Source organism: Nannospalax galili, unplaced genomic scaffold (assembly GCF_000622305.1).
Source record: "Nannospalax galili isolate Female #2095 unplaced genomic scaffold, S.galili_v1.0 scaffold751, whole genome shotgun sequence".
Classification (NCBI taxonomy): Eukaryota; Metazoa; Chordata; class Mammalia; order Rodentia; family Spalacidae; genus Nannospalax; species Nannospalax galili.
In genome coordinates this window covers 4,281,940-4,305,811 of record NW_008331125.1, presented here as the reverse complement: position 1 = coordinate 4,305,811, position 23,872 = coordinate 4,281,940, and the positions used below count along the sequence as shown (strand labels likewise).

Below are 23,872 nucleotides of genomic sequence, written 5' to 3'. Positions count from 1 at the left end.
GCAATTTTTTTAATTTATATATTTTTCTACTTATAAAATTTCTCTATAGTTTTTTATAGTTTGTACTTCATTTCTGAGAGCTGACTTTCTAAATTGCTTTTACCTTTATCTCAGAACATAGCTGCTATCAAATCTCTTAATCCTAACATCTTGTTCATCTTGCTTGACATCTGTTGGGTTTTCCCTTGAGAATTGTCACACTTTTTTTTCCTGCTTTGTTGTAAGTCAAAAAAATTTAAGTCCAGGATATTTTGTTGAATATTATGAGTCGGAGATATATTAAAATTCTCTGGAGATTGAAAAAATAAAGCAAGCACAATCAAAGTAGTCAAATGATAACTTGTCTCATCACCTTTCGGGTGAGAGTTCCAGTGTCAGCTGTCAAGGCTTTAGTGAACATATTTATGGGTACTACTAATAAACACAATATAGTGTGAAATTCTCATAGGAAACTACAAAGTTATTTGTGTCCATTGTATGCCTTTATTCTTTCATTATGCAAAAATAGTTTTAGAAATTCAATCTGTTTAAATTGAACCTCAGCATTGCATGTTATTGGCTTGTGTGTAAAATGTATATAAATAGGAAGGTAATCACAAAATTTGTGAAAATGTCATATCTACGTGTAACCATACTTTGGTCTTTGGTTCAAACTTAGGGTATACTGTATATTAGGAGAGCTGACAGACTTGTGTCCATCTTGAAGCGATTCAGATTTTCCATTAGCTATAAGCATTGCACATTTTAGTAAATGTTAGAAATTTACTTTTTTGTCTCCTTTAAATTAGGTGCTCTGTGGATGTGCATAGTTTTAAACCCCCACTGCAAGTTGGAGCAGAAAGCCAGTTGGCTAAAACAACTGAAAAAATGGAATAGTGTTGATGTCTGTCCATGGGAAGATGGAAATCATGGCAGTGAGTTACCCAACTTGACCAATGCTCTGCCTCAGGGTGCAAATGCCAACCAAGGTGAGTATGCAGTGACATTCTGCTCATTTTATCTACTTTTTTGTGTATGTATGTTTGTAATGTTGACACAATGGATGTAGGAAATTATTTGACCCACTTTAGGACTAACTATATAACTCAAAGACAGTACATTTTGACTGTGAATGTCTGCTGTGGTTTTTCATATTTTTAAAAAATGTTTTATTTATCATTTTTATTTTATGGTATGAGTGTATTGCCTACATGTATGCAAATGCACATATTTCATGCAGTGCCCGAAGAGCTCAAAAGAGGGCATCAGATCTCTTGGAACTGGTGTAACGGATGGTTTTCAGCTGCCAGGTGGGTGCTGGGAATCAACCCTGGGTCCTTTGCAAGAGCAGCCAGTGCTCTTGACTGCTGAGCCATCTCTCCAAACCCATGCCTGAATTTTAATTTTAACTGAGACCAATGTATGGTTTTAAAAATATTCTCATAATGCAGATAGTTGTTATATATATGTATATATTTGATTGAAAATATAGAGTAGGGCAGTAATATATTACTGTGTAAAGAATATTGAGAGGCTTGAGGGTAGGTGTTTCTATCTTTGTTGGTCAGTTCATACTTGGACTACTGTGTAATTAATTAAAATTTTTCAGTTTTAGAATGTTGCAAGGAAACGCAGTACTGAGAGCTATAGGATACTGTTGACATTTGGATTAAGAAAATAATTTATTGTGAAGGATTGCATTGCATATTTGTCCCCACCTGCATGGATGGTGCCCTTCTTCTCAGAGGCAGAGGCAACCAAGAAATGCTCCCAGATGTTTTCAGAATAATCACCATTTTATCCCCCCTTTTTTTTTTCTGCCCTATTGACATTCTCCTCCATCTTTAATAAAATTATTCCTTGGCCTCACTTTTGTCTCCAAATGCTGCTGGATTTTCTGATCTTTTTCAGAACCAAATTATTAAACTAGTTGTCTTAACAAAAATACACTTTGATTAACTAATTCATGCCAGTATTTATACATGATTTTATGTTGGTGGAGGAGTTGGAAGTAATTTAAAGACATAATAGAAGCAAGGTAGGAATTAAATAATGTTAGAAGGATTCAGAATCAAGAGTACCACACATTCTTTGTTGGCTACAGAAGTAATGGATAGTGCTTAAGGGGGAAAAGAAAAAAGGAAAAATGCTGTACAGTATGCTGAGTTCACGTGTGATGTTAGTAGAACTAAGAAAGTCCATAAGGATTGTCCAGTCAGGATTGTTTAATTACAAAAAAAAGGTATTAGGACTTGGAAAGGATGATTATCAGGCTCTGCTTCATCTAAACATATTTGCTTTAGGAATTCAGTATTTGAAATCTGTCCTATCTTTATTGTGCTCATGATGATTTAATTTAATAACTAAATGTACCCTCAGTCCGATTTTTTTTTTCTAACTTAAGTTTAGTTGTTCAATGCTTGTTCTTTTCATTGCTAGGAAAAAAGTTCATAGACATCTATGTGGGCAATGTCCCTGGTTTTATGCTTAGACGTTTCTGAGTTTCACTTCCTTCTACTTGAGGGGACTGTCATTCTGATATATATCCTACACTTGGCTTTTTACTCCCCACTTATTTTTTTTTTTACCATTGGTTAAATATGAAAATTCCATAGACCATAGAAAGCTAATAGAAATCATTCAGCCTCCAAGTACCACAGTTCATTTCACTTATGGTTTGGCCTAGGCAGTATATAGCCAGTTCTCGTATTCCAAAGGCAGCATTTATAGCTGTTGTACCTAAAAGCACCAGGGCATCTGCTTTTAGCATAACACACACAGTCTTCTGAGGAGCTGTCAGGAGAGCTATCCCTACAAAAGGTACCAGTTTCATACCTGCACAGGATGATGATGGTTATACCTAGAGCTCCTTCACAGTGCTCTTCTCCTAAGGGAGACCCTGGGTGTTGAGGGGCAGAATCCAGCAAATGTGACATTCATTGCACTGGGTTCACAGTGTTTGCAGGACAGACTCTGGGCAGTGTTACACAGATTTGAAGGACTTATAATGCCAAGCCTTTGCTGGGTAATTTGTAGAATTAATGAACAACATTCGAATCCAGATACTTTGAAGGAGTGCTTTTTAAAAATTACAGGAGAATGAAAATCAGTTTCTTTTTGTTTTTGTTTTGTTTTTTTGTTTGTTTAAGAATTCCTCTTTTTACATTCCCAAATTTAATGTTACATATCCTTTACTTTAAGATGCTTATAAATCTATATATTTATTGTTTTTTTTAATGCTTCTTATGTTATATAGCTTCAGTTTTGTTTAAATATACTCTTGTAAGAATTTAGCATTTTTGTTACTATTGGTTCTGTTAATATCTTGGAGCTAACCAGTATTAAAAGCATGTGGTTCTCTACAATTATCTGTGCTGCCATATAAACACATGAGAGCAGTTCAGCTTTTTAAAATGAAATCACACTACATGTTAACTATTTATTAGTAGTATCATAGTGAACCAAGTCAGTAGCACTCTAGCTCACTACAACTTACTAACTTGATATTTTGAATCTCTTTTTAGTTACAAATTGTATTTCTGTGATTTGAATTAAACAAAAAGCCAGTGATAAAGCCACTTAAAAATACAAATGTATGCTTAGCCTGGTGACTCATGCCTTTAATTCCAACACTCAGGAGACAGAGGCAGGTGGATCTTTGTAGCGTTGAGGCCTGCCTGGTCTGCCTAACAAGTTCTAGGCCACCTGGAGCTCCAAGGAGACTGAGTCTCAAAACAGACAAACTAACAAACAAAAAATATACAAGACTTGGATTTTAGGACATTTGATTGTGAGAAGTCGTGAGACCAGGTATAGCATATGTATTCTGCTCAGTAAAAGGCCTTCATGGATTCAAAAGGCAGTTAAAAGTTGAGGCCATCCTTCCCATTTTGCAGTATATACCTCTGTCTACTGCTAGCAAATATCCTACTCAGGAACAATAGCAGATGCATCCTTTTTTTTTTTTTTTAACTTTTACAAAAACCTAATTTAGAATTTCTATACATACGTATAAGGTGTTTTAATCAATCCATGCCCACTCTCTCCCCTCCAACATTCCCCCCTCTGAAGAGGTAACCCTAAAATCTTTTAAGGATTAGATACAAGCTCCCAAATACTTTTACATTTTTGGCCTTTGGAACAGAGTATGTTGCTAACAGGCTCAAGGACATTTTGACTTTTAGCCAAGAAACTGGCTGCATATCTTTGGGGTCTTTTTACCCTAACTGCCTTGCCAATTCCAACCTCCTATTCGTATCACACCATCCTCTGAAGGGGTTACCCAAATTGCCGGTAGGAAATAAGGACGCAGACTGCTCTGGCTTCTTTCATGCTGAACAGGGACGCAGGGTAGGCAATTGGAGTACCCCTTCAGTGGGTCTATCCAAAAGACTCCCAAATTGCATAACTCTTGTCTCTAAGGGGAAAAGAAGGTCCTCAAATCATGAATAGGAGATGTGAAGGAGAAGTAAAGGCAAGAGTAATTAGCATTACGAGTTCTAGACAGGGAACTAGAAAAAAGTCAGAACAGGGCAATTTTCAAATAGTTATATGAGAGACCATTGGGGTTTCTTGAGAAGGGCTTCCAAAAATATCCCTCTGTTGGGTTCTTCCCCATTTTCCTTTTGTCTTCCAAGGCTGGACTAGTTGGCTGGGAAGAGTGGCTGGATACTCAGGTGAGGGTCCAGTGACCCTGCTTGGCACTCCTTTAATGAATGAGCACAACTGTCAACAAGCCCAATTGTGACTATGTTTAGCGATCAGGCTCAGCTGAAGTCGTGATGATGGTAGTTTTCATGCAAAAGGGACTGCTGTATAGTACATTTTGCATCATTTTTTTATACCTTTTAATTTATCTATCATCCATGTACTTTGATATGTCTGCTCTTCAGATGTGGATATCTAAGTTGATATGAGACCAAGCTGCAGTAATGTCTTTGCTTCAGACTTGAGAGCAGCCTTTTGCAAACAATTTTATTAGCCAAACTTGTAAGAAGGGAAATGCTTTTTACATAGACAGTACCTGGCTGTGGGCTTATGACAAGCTATGGTACTTCCATTGCTGCTCACTTCCACCCTCAGAATAAAGAGGCTAGACTAGATGAGTTCTCTAGGCTCCTCTTCTCCTTTCAGTTACTGTTTGTTGTTTGTGTTTTGCCTTCTCTCTGTGCTCTTCCGGAGGTCCGGGGACAGAAAGATGAAATCTTAAAGGGATGCTTCAGATTGTGATCCTCATTTAGTTGAGTCTCAGAGCAGTGAGGGTCTGTGCTTAAACAAAGTTAAGTATATACAGACAAAATGGTTCATTACCCTGAGTTTCAATGGAGGCTAGTAAAGTTTGTGCCATGATTGAAGGTAAGTTTGGAGTGGGGACTCAAGCTTGGGATGGGAGTGCCTGATAGTCTCTCTAGGAATTGAATAATCCAAGGAGCTAAGGTGAGAATATCCTTTATTCCCCAAACATTTCTTTTCTTCGTCAGGTCCTGAATCTTGAACCCCCTTCGGAGTGTATGCTTCCGTTCTCTTGTGATGCCCCGGCATACACTATGCTGGGGACATCACACCAGTCATGGAACCTGCCCAGGAGTCAGGAGGCAGCCTGTAGGGGCAAGGTAAGTGCGCTGGTTTGTTTTGTAGCTATGTTGTGTGGCTTTGTGAAATGTTAAACATATGCATTTATGCCCTTTGGGATATAAAGTGGCATTTAATCATTGTATCCCAAGAAGCATAATAGTTTTAATTGTGCAAAACCGCACAATATAGTTAAAAAATACAACCAAAAGCACAACCCTTATGCGTATTTTTAAGGCTGACTGCATCTTCCTGAAAGGTTCCATGGCTGGTGTCACATCTCTTGCATAGTGTTTGTGAGAGCTGTTGATCCCATCAGGGGCAGCCCACCATAGCTCCTCACAGGTGGGGAGCAGTGACTTTTCATGTGATTCTTTTTCTGGCCGAGTGCCTCTTTTGAGTGTATTTGGCATGGAGACTAGACTTGACAATTGTTTTTGCAGGATGCCTTTAGCATTAGCTTTAATGACGACAGAATATTTGTGTTTGATAAAACAAGTGAGTGAATGGAGGTTCTTTGGGCTGCCTTCAAGCACTTAGGATGTGAGAATATTCATTCACCCTTCACCCTTCTGCTTAAGGGGTGCAGGACTGTGTGTGGGGGTGTGCTCATGAACATCTGGCCCCAGAATGGTATGACTGATTTATTCACATGAATAATAGCTGACACAGCTTTCTGAATTGTGGAAAAAACAGATTCATCGAACAGGCCACATCGGACAGTGTTCACAAGAGCCATCGAGGCATGCGATCTACACTGGCAAGATAGCCACTTGCAGCACATTATCAGCAGTGACCTCTACACCAACTACTGTTACCATGACGACACTGAAAACTCCCTCTTTGACTCCCGTGGGTGGCCCCTCTGGCATGGTAAGTGGCCAAACCGGAAAGACATTTCCATGACTTACTTCTTTGTTTAGTTTCTATAGCATTATTGGAGTGGGAGGTGGAGAGTTGAAGGATTCAATGGGAGATGGATGAATGCTTGCCAAAAGGGGCTGAATTTTTCATTCAAATCCAAGTTCAGAAACTGGTTTCCCATATCTTTTAAAATAATATTCGGGGAGAAACATCTTACTATGATAGCCTGCTTTTATAGATATATCTGACAGGGGCAACTTTACCCCTTTGGATTTCTGTTGTAGAACATGTTCCTACAGCCTGTGCAAGAGTGGATGCATTACGTTCTCATGGGTACCCCAGAGAAGCACTGAGACTAGCAATAGCTATTGTTAACACATTACGACGACAGCAACAGAAACAGTTGGAAATGTTCCGGACTCAAAAAAAAGGTGATTGTGAAGGAGGTTGTCTCTATTGGAATGAGTTTCTTGGTGATGATGTAATTAGGTTTTATGTTCCCTAGGAGAGATGGCTCTTTTAAAGCACAGCCACAGAAATGGTTTTACTTACTACTCTTAAAAAACATGTGATGACCAGTCCCTGAAAAAAAAAAAAAAAAAAAAAAAAAAAACCTTAAGTCTTTATTTTTGGTTGAATGTTGAAAGGAAAAAAATCTCTTACACAATTCTTCAAAGAGAATTTTTTATTTTTTTAGTAGATACTGTGTCTGGATCATCTAAAATGAAAGCCAAACACTTTCTTTGTGAATGTGTGTTTCAATTCCAACAGAAAGAATTCCGGGATAGACTGCCCATCCCCAAATTCCAGCAATAAGTCCCAGATGGGCAACCTTAGGCAGTGACTTGACTTTCTCAGTGATTTAGGTTCCTTTTCTTCAGAACAGGGTTCAGCAAAGGGTCTGTCTCAGAGTTACTGAGATTAAATCAGATAGTTTCTATAAAGTACTTAAATAAGGCCCCACATAATATACATGCATCCAGCTGCATCCTATAACTTTTTAGCCATTGTAATGTGTGTATGAAGACATGTTATTTACTGAAAGTAATCAGAATAGAACCCTGGGAGTTTTTCAAATTCTATAGATGACATTTGATGTGCTGTGGGTATTACTGGATCCTTAATTTCTGGGTCAGATAGTGAAATGTGTCTGGTTTTCCTGATCATATACTGTTAGTTTCTTTTGTAGGCATATGTTTCTTTTGGTTGACTTGTTTTTTCTCTTTTTTTTTTTTTTTTTTTTGATCTTTTTGAGACCAAATAGCACTCACTATGTAAACCAAGCTGATCTTGGAGATCAGCCTGCTTTTGTCTCCCGAGAGCTAGAAATAGGCAGCATGCACCACCACACCTGGCTAAATTTAGTTTCAGTCGGGCATGGTGGCACACACCTTTAATCTCAGCACTTGGGAGGCAGAGGCAGGTGGATCTCTGTGAGTTCCAGGCCAGCTGGGGCTACAAAGAGACCCTGTATCAAAAAAAAAAAAAAAAAAAAAAAAGAAAAAGAATAGTTTTGTTACTGTTGAATTAATTTCTTGGTTATATTTTTATTTTTAAACTTTTGATAATTATATACACACCTTTAATACAAAAAATTATTAAAGTTGTTGGAATAGGCTGGAGAGTGGAGAAAAAGTATTTGCCATAATTTTTAATTCCTTCTATGTCGAAAATACCTTATGAGTGTTAACTAGCGCTGTCACACAATGAAAAAAATCCAAAATTAGAGTTTCCCAAAGAAAGGGAAGCCTAGATGGGTCTGGAGCGTGAGTAGTCATGATTTGTGATTACTTTATCAGTTCTACTTGTGAAATACATTGCTAGACACTATAGAAAGTTTTTCTGAAACCTGTCTTCTAAACACATAGATAATCTCTTGTCAAAGGTGTTTGGTTCTGAATAGTGAATCCCATTCAATATGTGAAAATGTAGAGTACTTTTTATAATGTAGAAAGAACTAGCTCATGATCATTATCATTTTTTAAATACTTCATAAATTTATTGAGAAATGTTAGTTTAAAAAATTCTGTTTGGTAAAAATGAGGTTGGTTATGTGGTAACTGAGGTCTCGGCTGGTCTCAGGCATGTTTCTCTATCAACCTGGAAGTGATGAAAATTTTTATTTTAGGCTATTCTTAATTATTTCTAGGATGATATATCCTTACCTCTATCTTTACCTGATTTTTTATTATTGTTTGTCCTAATTTTTTTTAACTTTCACAAAAACTTTGAGAATTTCATACATACATATAAGGTGTTTTGATCAAATCCATGACTACTCCCTCCCTTTCAACAGCTCCCATATCTCCCCATCACTTTTTTCAATTTCTTTTTTTTTCTTCTTTCATTTATTTATTTTTATGGGCTTTTGAGTACATTCCCCCTCTAAGAGGTAACCCTAAAATCTTTTAAGGATTAGGTACAAGCCCCCAAATACTTTCGACATTTTTGGCCTTTGGAACAGAGTATGTTGCTAACAGTCCCAAGGACATGTCCTAATATTAAAGATTAAGTTTTTCATAGATGCTTCCAAGGTCAAAGTGCCATTACAGTTACTTGTTACAAGGTTAATAAATGCATTTCAACATTTTCAGTACTCTTTGACATGATTTGTTAGCTTCATGATTCTAAGAGGAAATTTTTATTTCTTTTTTTTATTTCTTCAGTTTCTCTCACATGACCATAGTTTTGTTTGTATAGCCACACAGTTCCTTTAACTATATACATATATATTTGGGCTGTTCCCAAGAGTAATGCATATTTTTCTTTTTCATGAAATCCAGGGGTGGAAACCAAAGGGCATGACCTACCTAAGGAATTTAGAACCCACCTTAAATAAACTTTAATATCTTGTGTCATTTGTATATACTGATAGGTAATAATGTAAAACCAGAAGACTTAATGAAGAAGTGTTAACTTCATGGAATGACTCTTTGGCTAGCTCTAAGTTAATTTATGTATCTATTTTTCTTATAGATGGGTAGGTAAATAGGTAGGTAAGCAGGTAGGTAGGTAGGTAGGTAGATTTTATATTTTCCTTTTAAAAAGAACTCCTGTTTCATTGTGGTGAACAACAAATATAAATAGCATTTTTACAATAGATGGTGTCTTAAACCATTTACAAGGGGCATTATGTGAAGAAAATGAGTATGTTTCTTCCAAATCCACATCTAACTTCTATTATGGTTCACCTTTGACAGAGGTCCTTCTTCAGTGCCTCATTCAGTAAGGAGGGCTGCTGTGAAGTGATGGAGCAATTTAACAATGCTCATGTGGGAGCACAAGTCTAACCAGGATGTCACCGTGCTCCTTTTCTCAGCTGAGATGACCCAGTGAGTGCTAGCTCACAAAGAACATCAAGATACAGTTCTAGAGTTACCTGGCTGTAGATTCCAGGGTGCTTTACCATCTCTAAGGGCATTCCTAAGGAAGCATTGGTGGTGGGGTGCCTAGCTTCTCCGGAGAAAATTTTAGAATTCGTTTTCCCCCGAAGAGTATGGCGTACTATAAATAGTAACACATTAGCTCATTCTGTTACACATATAAATCAAATAGATGTTGGGAGATGTTCTGAGAATTTAGTACCATTTATATCGATTCACAGATGGATGTTTACAACTCAAAATTGTTAACAAGTTGGGGATTATAGTACCTTTTGATAAACTTTTTAATTAGAGGGGCATTTCCATCCGAATTCATTATTAAATATTTTTTCAGAATACTACTGTTAAAGCATAAAGTTGTATCGCCCTTACTTCTCTCTTCATCTCCCTTCTCTCCATCTCTGAATTCCTCTTTTATACAGAGCTACCCCATAAAAGCATAACCTCAATAACCAATCTGGAAGGCTGGGTTGGACACCCCCTTGACCCTGTGGGCACTCTCTTCAGTAGCCTCATGGAAGCTTGCCACACTGAGGGTGAAAACTTCTCTGGATTCTCTGATTTTACAGGTAAAGCCATTGGTACTTGTTTGCTCTTTTCTTTCACTAAACTCTTTTTCTTTACAATATATTTTTTGAAGCCGTGTAGTTAACAGTATCTGCGGGTTAATAAGAGAGCTAGGAAGTAACCTGTTACTGTGTGCTTCAGGTAGGTTTCCTCAAATAGAAAAATCTTAGAAATCAACTTCTAGGGTCTGGAGAGATGACTCAGCAGTTAAGAGCACTGACTGCTCTTGCTTAAGGACTCAGGTTTGATTCCCAGCACTCACATGGTGGCTAACAACCGTGTATAACTCCAGTTCCAGGAGATCCAACCTTCTGTCCTCTATGGGCACTGCACACACCTGATGTACTTACATACATGCTTCTGTACTAAGAATTTATCAGCATTTATGACAGTTTTCTAACAGAATGTGACAAAAATAAGGCTATACATAACATTTAGAACTAGAAAATTTAGTTGCTTTTCAAATTTGTCTTTGCATCAGAAGTGACAAATATTTTAAGTCTACTTGAAGGGAAATATAAAATACCATTGAAAACTGTTTGACACACATTCTTTAAAAGTGATATTTGGAATTTCTTTTTGGTCCCTTGAGAATTCAGAGTCATACCTCAAAAAGAATACCTGAATCAGAGGTAAGGAAAGGAGTTAAGGATTGTCCCTTCGTTCGTCTCATGATAGGATGAAGCCAGAAGGTTAATTATCTTGTCCATCTTAATTTTGCCCTTGGTGGTGGTTTTCACCAAAGCTTGAGGGTAAATTTATCAGTTCAGATTCACTTTTCCCTGGGAGTTTGACGTATAAGTTTTAGTGTTACAATTAAAAGTGTGGAAGCATTTTATACCAGTCTTTAAAATTTTTTACTATTATAGTCACGTATTTTTAAAGTTAATTTATTGTTAGCATGTATTGATTTACAATATAAAGGTCTTTATTGTAACATTCTCATAGCATGTAATTTTACCTTTAATGAAAATACATTTTCTTAAATTTATAGTTTTCTTTGGTATCTTTTTAGTGAGGAAAAAAAAACCCTTTTTTTATATTTTATCCCATAAAACATATACACTTAATCATCTGTGGTCACTTGCTCAGTGATACTAGAAAGCAATGTACTGCTTTAACCTAAAAGTTGTATGTTCTAGCTTTCTCAGCCTTAAGTCAATAATTCGCTCACTAGTACTGATTTGAACAAATATTTTTGCCTATCACAGTATCCATAGATGTAGTTTAGATCCATTTTTTATAACGTTTTCCAGAACATATGGGACAGTGCAAGTCTCTAGAGTACCAGCATCTGTCTGCACACAAGCTCTTAGAAGAAGGGGAATCCTATGTGACACTGGCCGTGGAAGTAGCACTGATTGGGCTGGGGCAGCAACGCATCATGCCGGATGGGCTCTACACCCAAGAGAAAGTTTGCCGGAATGAGGAGCAGCTCATTTCTAAGCTTCAGGAAATTGAATTGGATGACACACTGGTGAAAATTTTTCGCAAGCAAGCAGTCTTCCTTTTGGAAGGTAACTTGATAAAGAAGCTTACAGCTTAGCCCCAGTTTGGTGTAGATGCTAATCTTTCTTATATTGAATACTGATGGGCATTAAATATGGTAGATGTCCTGATTGATTGGATCACAGAGTGTCAAAGACATGTTCACCATCTAAGAAATTAGTTACCAGATTAGAAAACTGATGTTCAGATTCATACCATTTTATTTAGGTTGTCATGTAGGATAGCTTGTTTGAAATAAGCCCCATTTATGTCACTTTGCTTTGTAAAGGACTGTTTTTTATTTAGTCTGTGCAATTCCTGAGATAACTACAGTGTTGATATTTAGTGAATTATTATTGATACCCATGTTCTTACTTGCTTTATTAACTAAATAATAAAGTGGAAAGTGATTGGTAGTCCTGCAGATTTATTGACTGTTATATGACATCTGGATTTTCGTATGTCACATGCACCTGCCTACAAAAAACTGAAGGCTACAGGAGTGAATGTCTGCTGCCTTTATTGCTTCACAGAACTCATTGGGTATAGATTCACCAAGAGAAAGTTATGTTATCTAAAGCAAAGGCTAATCTTGATTTTATAAGGCTAACATTTAAAGTGCCCAGCAGGGTGTGAAGCCAGCAGATCTCCTTGAGATTGAGGCCAGCCTGGTCTACATACCAAGTTAGAGGCCAGCTGAGGCTTCCAGGAGACCTTGTCGGAAAAGAAAACATTTAAAAGGCCTAAAATTAAGTTTTTGGCACTATTTTTCAATTTTTTTTTCTCAAAAAGCTAAATATAATTAGTATGGTAACTTAATCTGTGCAAATTTTGGTGTCTTGTTGATGGAATTGCTTCTCTCTCAAACAGACAGGGCTATAATCTTGGGATTTTTCTGTGATTGGCTCTTAAGTGTGGTACCATTGTATAGCATGAACTATTTACACATTTTCAAGAAACACTGTTTTAAAACCTCTTTAATTTGTCCAAAAATCTATTTGAAGGCAAGTATTTTCTTCAAATATATTATACATTTATATCTTGGAAATACATTTAAAGGGAAAATGCGCATAAAGTGAGCCTTAATATCAGACTTCATGTCTGAAGATATTCCTAATTTTTATTTGATTTCTCTCATTGCTTATACTGACTTGATTTTTCATTACACTGAAGTTCTAGAAGAGGATATGCAATTTTTCAAAGCTGATAATAATTTGGTATATCATTTACCTTTTAATATATCACTGTTGATAATTTTTAACTTTTTGTCTTTGTTTAGTGCATCCCTAGTCAAACTATTTTTAAAGAGCTGTGTTTAAGAAGGCGCTCTTGTTGACTCAGCTCTGCATCCTCCCCTTTCTGGACCCTACAGGGCCCAAGAGTGGGTGGTACAGGACAGGAAGCAGTCTATCCATTTCTGACCATTTCTGTATTCTCCAAACGATGCATGCTTCATTGGTGCATTGTCTTTACTGGCTCAGGAAGTTTTCCGTGCAGTTATACTCTTTCCAAGTATAGGGTAAATCTGTTAGCAGTCCTAAATACCTGAACAGAGGGAACAGTAATTATATTGTTGCTGAGTGTGACTCTCTTCTGGCCATGGAACTGGCACATATAGTTACATATTAGAGAAGTGCCTTTAGGGAAACGTAGTACCAGATGTCAGATTATGACTTGATGTTTTATTTGTTGGGAGATATAATGAAGTATTGAAATGCATTCTGGTTTTCCCTGAATAATAACAAAAAGGTCATTTAGTGGTTTAAAGGGAACCTTTGGAAAGAAATGGAGGAAAAATGAAGAATATGGCTAGTCTGCAGTGTATATTGCTATAATTAGTCTTTAAGTAAAATGGAGTTGGGGTGTTAGTCACCTAGATGCTATACCAAAATATGATAGGCAGGTAACTTATACAACAAAAATGTATTTCTCACGGTTTTGGAGACTGAAGTCCAAATTCAAAGGTGTTGACCAAAGTTCTCAAGAGGGCCCTGTTCGTGGCTTGAAGACCTGTCCCCACATGACAGAGACCAGAGGTAGAACAAGCTCTTTGGTGTCTCTTCTTAAAAAGACAATAATCCTGGGGCTGGAGAGATAGCTCAGCGGTTAAGAGCACTGAATGCCCTTGCAAAGGATCTGGTTTGGTTCCCAGCACCCACATAGTGGCTACGAACCATCTGTAACTCCAATTCCAGGGGAATCCGAAGCCCTCTTCTGACCTTCGTGGCATTGGACAACACAGGTGCACTCACATACATGCAAGCAGTACACTCATACACATAAAATAAAAAATAATAAAATATTAAAAAAGACAATAATCCTGTTATTTCAGGCCCTGCTCTTAGAAGCTTATTTACATTTAATTCCTTTCATGAAGTCTGTATCTCCAAATATCACAGTGGGGTGGCCTTCAGCACAGGAGTTTGGGAGTAGTTGTACATGTTCACCACAGTAACTTAAATGATACGACTTGTGTGCAAAAGGTACAAGTGCGATTCTACTTCTCAAGAGTATCTATTACTAGACATTTCTAAATGTCTTTAAAATGTCCATAAATTTGGTTTAAAATGGATTATAGTTTGTCTAGCTTAAAATATTTAGTTGTGATATGATTTTCCAAAATATTTAAATAGTGAATAACTCATAATTACTAACTTTAAAATGACCTAGAACATAGCATGCCCTACACAATACCCAGTTCAGTGAACTCCTCTCATGAATTCTGAGCTGCATTGTCTTGCATTCTAAACTCCTTACAAGACTGGTTTTTCTCATGGATATCAAATGTATTATGTCCTCTGAGCAACAGTGTCATAACTTATAATTCTAGAAATCATGAAACAGATGTTACCCAAAGGTGACATGGAAACTAATTTATTAAACACTTGACAATAACTAGAGCTCAGAGCACCCAAGTGTAAGTTCTTGTTTCCCTCTCAGCAACATTTGGGGCACACACAGGGGAAGCTGGTGCTGACACACTATGCCTGTCAGATTTACCAAGAAATGAATTTTGATGGCTTAAATGTGATTTTGTTTTCAAGATTGGCCTGCTGCTGGAGCCCAGATTGGTACATTTCAGTTGTTTTGATGTTTTTCTTTTGCTTATGGTGAATACCAAATGGGTAGCATTTTTAAATCATCATATAGAATTAATATCTACTTCTACTTATCAAAACCAACAGTGTGTTAAATAAGTCTATATTGAGGGTTCTGGCTCAGAGTCTTCCCACACCTTTTACCTTGAGACTGAGCACCCAGTTGTGAAACCTTCATGTCTGTGGCCCTAAGACTTACATGGGTCGAGAGACAGGTTCTCTAGTGAAGCAGTCATCTGTGCATCTGCGTATCTGGATGCTCAATTGACACACACTGAGAAAGGCTCTTTCTCAAATTCAGCAAGAGGACTTCGTTTTCAGAGGTATGAATTGAGTGTACGCTGTCCCTTAGTTCTATGGTTCTCATTTTAGGTGTGCAGTGCTTGGGGAATTGTTCATAAAGTGAAGTGTGTATTGGATACTATTCTCTGTAGAATCTTTGACTAAAGTGTTTGTTTCCGTTTTGTTACTTAGTTCAAATTATTTTTGTTACTTAGTTCAAATTATTAACTAGATTAGCTATTTTTTCATAAACTATTTTATATTTCAAAGAAGTGTTAGTTTGTTCTTTAGGAATATAAAATATGTATTCTCTCTTCTCCACAGCTGGACCATATAGTGGTTTAGGTGAAATAATCCATCGGGAGAGTGTTCCAATGCACACATTTGCCAAGTATCTCTTCACCTCTCTCCTACCTCATGATGCTGAATTGGCATACAAAATTGCACTGAGAGCAATGCGGTATGTATTCACAGCTCAGCCCAGTAGAGGCAGTCTGTATTCCCCACTAGAAGAAATGGCTGTTAGCTGACCATGACATTCATTCATGTTTCTTAGGCAACAGAGAAGCTAAAGATCCTGTTTGTTTGTGTCCTAGATTGTTGTGGAGGCAGTTTGTTTGTTGGGGTGTTTTGATTTTGCTTTGATATAAGGGGAGGCTGACGTCCTTAACTGCTGTCCATAGTGACCATTGTGGCTTGTTCTCACTTCTTAAAGGTAGAATTTGTAAATAAAGTACAATTTCAGAAGAATTTAATCATGAGATAACCACTATTGAAGGCTCCCTGAATAATCAGTTAAAGAATTTAATTTTTAAAAGCATGGTAAATAGCAAATACCCTCCAGTGACATGAGAGTGGAGGAAAGCTCTTATACCTGTTATGCTCCACATTCCCACCATAGTACTGGAAGCCCCTGCACCACCAGGGCATATTTTTGCTCTGCTGGAGGCCAAACGGTGTGGAAGGACTCAGGGTCTGCTCACTTGCTGCTTTGGCTCCTCCTCAGTCTTTTTCAGTCATAGCAATTAATGTTCTCCCCCAGTTCACTTGCTGTTTCTGGCTTCCTTTTCAAAAGTTAATCCACCAAATAATTGTTTTTATCATGACTTTGTTCAGGGTTGATACTTTTCAATGAACCCAAGAGTGTTTTTAAATCTTGTATGTTAACCTGTTCAACTTTAAGCACCTGAAAGAAACCTTGCGTAAAATATTAGCCTTTTCTCTTTGGCTTTTTATTAAATTAATAAAACACTCTGTTTCTAATGGATAGTTCAGGTTGCACACCATTATAATTGACTAAAGACAAGCCCTGTATAGATCTAAAGCTTAAGTACATTTGGTCCCATAGGAAGAAACTTCTCCTCAGAGCATATGTCTACATTCAATGTAAGAATGAATGAGCCAGGCATGGTGGCAGCATGCCTTTAATCCCAGCACTTGGGAGGCAGAGACAGGTGGATCTCTGTAAGTCCAAGCCTGGTCTACGTAGCCAGTTCCAGGCCAGGCCAACTGGGGCTACAGGGAGACCCTTTCTTAAAAAGAATGATAAAAAAAGAATGAAACACAAATCCTTGCCTAAGAATTACCAGTATCCAAAAGCTACTTTTAATATCCACCTTATATTTGTGCAGGGATGGGGTGTGTGTATATGTATGATTCAAGACTGACAAGTAATTTCATGTGTACTCCTTGGCAGCAGGAGAGCTCAGTAGTTTATTAGAGAAACCTCCTAATACTTTGTTGATCTTTAAAGTGCCAAAAAGTAAATCAATTACTAACATGAGCAGCAGTTTCCTCATCGAATTTCTTCTCGTCACTTGGTTTGTATTTTAAAGCACATTTTTATAAACAAAAAGTCCCACTTTTAGAAGCTGAAATAGAAGTAGTCTTCTGAGGACAGATGTTCATCTCTATACCTATTGTAATCCCAAGGACTCCATTCTTGTCTTAAAGGAAAGAAAGTAAATATGATACTGCCAAATACTGTTGCTACTACCACTGTAAAGTTGAATGGTAAGTAGCATCAGGTTCTGAAACAGTATCTGCTAGGCAGAAAGGTTTACTTGCTATCCTAATGAAAGCCTGGAATGCTAGCAGGGCACAGGGGAATTCTTTTCTGCCTCCTGCCTGCCCCTACTACCCTATTGAAAGGGCCTTCCATGGAAAGGACCAGTGTAAATTACCAGAACATTTCAAGGCAGCCAAGAAAATGGGAAGGAAAAGAGATGTATCTGGCTCTTAGTCCTGAAAGAGGAAAGCGAAGGAAGGGCAGCTTCAGCACTCTTCTTTTCTCATCTTCCCTGGAGTGTTGATTATTTTTCTCTATAGTAACTCTATAGCAAGATGTACAGCAACACAGTTGACTCTTTAAAAAGCTGAATAGTCTGTAGCTATACACCCTGAACTTGTGATCTTCTGATCTTAGAAGCTAAGCAAGGTAGGGCCAGGCATGGCAGGCACACCTTTAATCCCAGCACTGGCCGGGGGTGGGGCAGTGGATTGGACTAAAATCAAGGCCAGCTTGAGGCTACAGGGAGACCCTTTCTCAAAAAAAAAAAAACCCAGCAACAACAAAGCTGAATAACAGCCTTGCCTAAATTCTGAGTCCTTTGTCCTCTACCTTACCACCTTTTTCATATTAATGTCTCTTGAAGCTAGATAAAAAGGAAGGGAGAGTGGGCTGCTTGGCTTACCTAATCAGTAACTACCCTGGAGGCCTGCCGGCCGGCATCTTTCTCTCACCCTGCTAACTCTTCTGTCCCTCGATCTTATTACATACTGCCTAGTACTGGTGGGCTTGGGTGAAGTCAATGCTTTGAATACTTTAGTGGAATTATTTCAGTTATGGCTTCTCTACTGATCTCTTTGGCACTTACTATTTAAAATAAATTGCTAAGCATGTCATTTGTTTTCAAGTTTTTGGTTTTTTTGGTCAACATATTCTTAACAAACCAAAGATTCACTGAAGTCAGAAATCACACTGAATTTACATAAAACTGCAAAGGGTCAGATAATTCCATTCAGTTCAGTTCAACCTCTTTGATAGATTGATAGAACATATTCTAACTTCAAAAGATTCCTTAAGTCATAGGAACTAATTATGCTAGAAATTATAAATGTATGAAAAGGTTTCTAATGGATAGTTCAGGTTATACACCATTATAATTGACTAAAGACAGCCCTGTTAGAGATCTAGAGCTTCTTGTGGATGTTTGATCCCATAAGAAGAAACTTTTTGTCAGAGCATATGTCTACAATCAATGTAAGAATTCCCCTTCTTTTATGTTTTAATAGGTTAAGATCTTCAGGTACTGACCTAATTGCTGTAATCTCCATGTACATATCCATTTTATTCTTGGTTTGTTGATACTCTTTTTTAACTCAGGATAAAATTCAAAAACAGGTAAAGATCGGGGCTTGTATTTCACAGTTCTTATTGTTAGTGGTCTTAATTTCTCTGAATGTTGCATTTTCTCAGTGATGCTAAAGAAAGGAGATCTCATAGGTTGAGCATTGAGCAGTCACCAAGGTGAGCTGTTCAGTTCCCAAACAAGGGCCCTGAGCAACATCAGTTTCCTTCGTCATGTACCCACTGACTTCTGCTGGCTGGTCATTGCCACCAAACTTACGCACGTATAAAGACTGAATGCTGCCTTCCTTACCTCCCATTACAGGTTACTAGTATTGGAATCTACTGCTCCAACAGGAGACCTCACCCGCCCCCACCACATTGCGTCAGTTGTTCCCAACCGATACCCTCGTTGGTTCACTTTAAGCCACATTGAATCCCAGCAATGTGAGCTGGCATCCACCATGCTAACTGCAGCCAAAGGTACTGTAGTGTCCTGAGATCTCAGAATTGTTTTGTTGGTTTGCATTTTTCATTTTTTCCCCCAAAGAGTCTTTTGTTTGTTTGTTCAACCAAATTCTCCAAAGTGGCTTTAAGATCAGATAAGGATCTTTTCTAAGATATTAACTTCATATTTTTGCTCATGAGGTGAATAGGTGCTACCCTTTTGCACTTGGCATTATCCTTATTTACCTATATCATTAAATTACTACCATCAGAGTTCATAATTACTTCATGCAACACTTTACACCCAACAGAAAACATTAAGTAGCTGAGATTTAGAAATAGAACAAAAGATTTGGTTACTTTTGTTGTTGTCCTCAGTAAACTACATAAATAGAAACTAGGAGAGCTATCTGAGATCTTGTGTTTGTTGGCTCTGATTTGTGTGTGCTTGTAGTCATTGAGGTGTGTCTCAGTTATCTTTATGTGAGGCTGAGATTTTGTAGATTTTACAGTAATTGTGGGACATTTAGTCATAACATCCGTGCAATTCTGTGCAGGTAAAGGAACTTGTGCTTTCTGTTTTGTTTGTATACTTTGTCAACTTTTGTGTGTGTCTCTATATGGTTGTATGGTCTTTCTTTGTTTCTTTTGTTTCACTTACATTTGGTGTGGTTTGATTTTGGTTTTCCCTTGTTCATTGCAGGCGATGTTCGGAGGCTGGAAACAGTATTAGAATCCATCCAGAAAAACATACACTCCTCATCACACATCTTCAAGCTTGCCCAAGATGCATTTAAAATAGCAACTCTCATGGACAGTTTGCCAGACATCACTCTTTTGAAAGTGTCTCTGGAGCTGGGCCTGCAGGTACACAATTAGTGGTCTTTCCTGGACCACCAAAGACTGCTAATAAACAGTGTTTCTTAGGGTTGTTTTTGTTTGTTTTAATTCTTCAGTACAGTTAAATGGCTCTTTGGAGCCCAAATCTGTTGGGCTTTGGGAGAGCACTGTATTTCTGAACTGTGATCACTTTCAGTTCAGCCAGACTGCTGTCTGGTACAGGGACTGCACAATTAGAATCCTTATTTGTGGGGGCTAGAGAGCTGGCTCAGTGGTTAAGAGCACTGGCTGCTTTTGCAGAAGACCTGGGTTCGATTCCTAGCACCCACATAGTGGCTAACAACCATTCATAACTCTAGTTCCAGGGGATCTGACACCCTCTTCTGATCTCCATGAGCACAGTACAGCATGGGTGTACTTACACATATGCAGGCAGTACACTCATACACATAAAAATAAATAAATATTTTTAAAAAAACAAAAAGAATCCTTATTTGTGTTACTCAACTTAAAAAACATTTTCTAAATTATAGCCTTAACATTATGATTTCTCTTTTGAATGAATGGAGAAATACTGCTGACAGGAGACTTGAATAAAGCCAGCCTGTGTAATAAAGATTCAGGTGTAAGAATTGACTTTTTAGAGGAAGTACGCATTTTTATGGATGTTTGCATTTGATAGTTCTATCTCCTTTTTTAACCCTGAGAAAATTGGGTAAAGGAGAGGTGATCAGCCTGGGTCCAGTTGCAGATTTCAGCAGAACATAACACCAAGGACATTTGGAGTTAGCCGTACAGATAAGTGTTTGCTTTCTTATAGTTTCTGCACAGATTACTGTACAAACCAAGAACTGAGAAGTTTTGTCTCTGCTTTTTTTCATGAAATCTATACTAACTTTTATGTTTTTATCTCATTAAAAGGCAGTTAGTTATACCCTACCTGATGTGTGGGAAATCAGTGCCCTGGTTAGATTATTGATTTGTTTTCTGAATTATAGATTCTTCTTTTCAGTGATGCTATTACTAATGCTTAATGAAGTGGATGATAGAAAAATACACTTCTCATTGCAACATATTGCTATGCAAGCAGAAGTTCAAAGTGATTGCTTTTAAATTTTGCAATTTAGAATTTATTTTTTTAAATATAAATTGTTATTTGACTTACTTTTGTTATCATGTGCCTCATCATGGAAGGTGTGATACAGAAAGAACATTAATGTAATCTTTCTGCATTTTTTGAATTCTAGGTAAATGACATTCTTTCAGGAGCCTAAGAAAGAATCCCACAGGGCCTATCTAAAGGTTCCAGAGTGTCCTGTTGCTAGTTGTTTTGAATCTCAAAACATGAAAAGGCAGATAAGTTTATCATGGAAATTCTTGCTAGAAAAATGGGAGGAAAAAAGTCACCAGTGATGCCAATTTTTTTTTTTCCTGTAGATGTGTGACTTTCATAGAGACTGAAGAAATAAAAAAAGTTATTCATGAATTCATATGCTATTGAGAGTTACTAAATTCATTACAGTTTAGCCTTAGAATATTAATTCTGGGGAGGAGAAAGGGGCCCAGACTGTGTTGCTCTGAATCAGACAAGAAAAGATACTGAATGACTTGGCTAGAATGCTGTCTGGCTAGTGGCCCTCCAGAAGTAAACAGTGGGCCTCCTGCCTCCCAGGCCAGGGTAAGGCCAGCTAGGGGAAGCCAAGGACAACTCCAAACACATATGTAGCTCTTTGCTCTAATAAAGTACTTTTTGGCCTCCTAGTAGTAGAGTCTGCCTCATAGTTTATACCTCAGAATGATTATCTTTTCCATTGACATAAAATTATCTTCAAAACTTTTTTTATCCTGCCTTTTATAGGTTATGCGAATGACACTGTCCACCCTAAATTGGCGCCGGCGAGAGATGGTTAGGTGGCTGGTGACATGTGCTACTGAAGTAGGTAGGTAAACTCTGCAAGACTGCTTGTGGTAGGATTTATTCTGTTACTTATATACCAGGAAAAAAAAAAATCCATGTTTATCTTGACTTCTCCAAGGGGCCTGCTGCCTCTTGCATGCACAGAGGCTTTCTTCCCTCACTCCCAACCCCAGAACCCCAGCCCTCAGTTACACACACTTGTATTATTCAGTTTATAAACTGTCACATTGCAGTGCTCCAGTGTCTTAATTAAAATGGAATGAATCATTGAGTAAGCACTTTTTACTCAGTTCCTAAAGCTCCCTCATTACTCTAAGTAGCAGAAAAGGGATAGCCACTAAGTGTGGTTTTGATGGGCTTTCAGGTGTGTGAGAAATTGTAGCTGGTCATAGGAAAACCCTCTGGCTGCCTATCAGCTGTAATTTATAGGATGCTTGAAGCCTACCATCCCCCATCCCACCTCAGTGCAGGACCAAGAAAGCTCTACATTCCCAGAAAGAGCACAATACCAACATTGGTAACTATTAAAACTATGTGTTGGTTATACCGTCTTTCTGTTTGCATCAAGGGACACACCTCTTGCTGAGAAGACACTGCCCTATCAGTGTCTAGATACTGAATACTATAAAGTCATTCTTGCTATTCTTTAATTCATGTGTAACATTTTGTTATTTGGGGGAGACTGAACTTGATCTCAATATAAAAATTACTAAAGCAGTTGTAGATTATTGAAGCAGTACAAAGGTATAAGAGTTTTAGAATTGCCATACAACTGTCCCTGCACCAAGATAGATACATAACTAACCTCTCTGAGATTTAGGCCTTCGCTTACGTATTTTTCTTATGGGTGAGGCTTATGGGATCTGTACATGAAGTGGTTAAAGGCTTTACATGCCATTTCTAATATGTGAATCATCAGCAGGCCACTTCTGTTTTTTTCTCTTGATTATGGGTGATATCTTCTTGCTTACAGGTCTTAAACTTTTATGTGTCCTTACACCACATATATTAAGTTCCTAATTGGATGAAGAGTGCACTTTTTTCCCCCTCAAATCCTGTAGTGGGTAAAGGCCCCAGTGACCAAGCACTCATTAGTAAAAAGCCATTGTCTGAAATGGCAAGCAGTGCAGTATAAATACCAGCCACCAAGAGGATTGTCTCTTTATTATAAGATGTTCATGTTCCTTTCAGCATTTTACTGAGTAACAGTCCATAATAACCATATTCTAAAGGGTTGTTCCCAGACTTACTACTTTCAGGGTTTCTGACCAGCTCATGTTCTGTGATGGATAGTAATGTGAGCGTTGATTCTAACAGTGGAAATGGAACCTGTGTCCAGCCTTCTTGTCAGTAATAGGGCTTGTTTGTGTTCCTTACAGGTGTTTATGCCCTGGACAGCATCATGCAGAGCTGGTTTACGCTCTTCACACCCACTGAGGCCACCAGTATTGTTGCAACTACCGTGATGTCCAACAGCACCATAGTCCGCCTCCATCTGGACTGCCACCAGCAGGAAAAGCTGGCCAGCAGTGCCCGGACACTTGCTTTGCAGTGTGCCATGAAGGACCCGCAGAACTGCGCCCTTTCTGCACTGACTCTCTGTGAAAAGGATCACATAGCTTTTGAGACGGCGTACCAAATTGTCCTCGACGCTGCTACCACCGGCATGAGCTACACACAGCTCTTTACAATAGCACGGTACATGGAGCACCGCGGGTACCCCATGAGGGCCTACAAGCTGGCCACCCTGGCCATGACCCATCTCAACCTGAGCTACAATCAGGACACACACCCTGCCATTAATGATGTTTTGTGGGCCTGTGCACTTAGCCACTCCCTTGGTAAGAATGAGCTTGCAGCTATAATACCTCTGGTGGTCAAGAGTGTCAAATGTGCAACAGTACTGTCAGACATTTTGCGCAGATGCACTCTGACCACTCCTGGCATGGTGGGACTTCATGGAAGGAGGAACTCTGGTAAGCTCATGTCACTGGACAAAGCCCCCTTGAGGCAACTCTTGGATGCCACGATTGGGGCTTATATCAACACAACGCACTCACGGCTCACACACATCAGTCCTCGGCAC

At 38.2% G+C, this 23,872-nt stretch overlaps 1 protein-coding gene across 1 annotated transcript in view; it reads left to right on the top strand.

Annotated features, from left to right (window-relative positions):
• The window catches only part of Zswim6 (zinc finger SWIM-type containing 6), a 185,022-nt gene that overhangs the window by 159,179 nt on the left and 1,971 nt on the right, over nucleotides 1-23,872 (top strand). The window contains exons 6-15 of the mRNA XM_029557902.1: nucleotides 789-968; nucleotides 6,247-6,423; nucleotides 6,699-6,845; nucleotides 10,220-10,366; nucleotides 11,621-11,881; nucleotides 15,557-15,692; nucleotides 18,907-19,064; nucleotides 19,732-19,895; nucleotides 21,727-21,808; nucleotides 23,166-23,872. The exon at nucleotides 23,166-23,872 is cut by the window's right edge and continues 1,971 nt beyond it. Of these exons, the coding sequence (XP_029413762.1) occupies nucleotides 789-968; nucleotides 6,247-6,423; nucleotides 6,699-6,845; nucleotides 10,220-10,366; nucleotides 11,621-11,881; nucleotides 15,557-15,692; nucleotides 18,907-19,064; nucleotides 19,732-19,895; nucleotides 21,727-21,808; nucleotides 23,166-23,872 (2,159 nt within the window). The remainder of the gene's footprint in view (nucleotides 1-788; nucleotides 969-6,246; nucleotides 6,424-6,698; nucleotides 6,846-10,219; nucleotides 10,367-11,620; nucleotides 11,882-15,556; nucleotides 15,693-18,906; nucleotides 19,065-19,731; nucleotides 19,896-21,726; nucleotides 21,809-23,165) is intronic.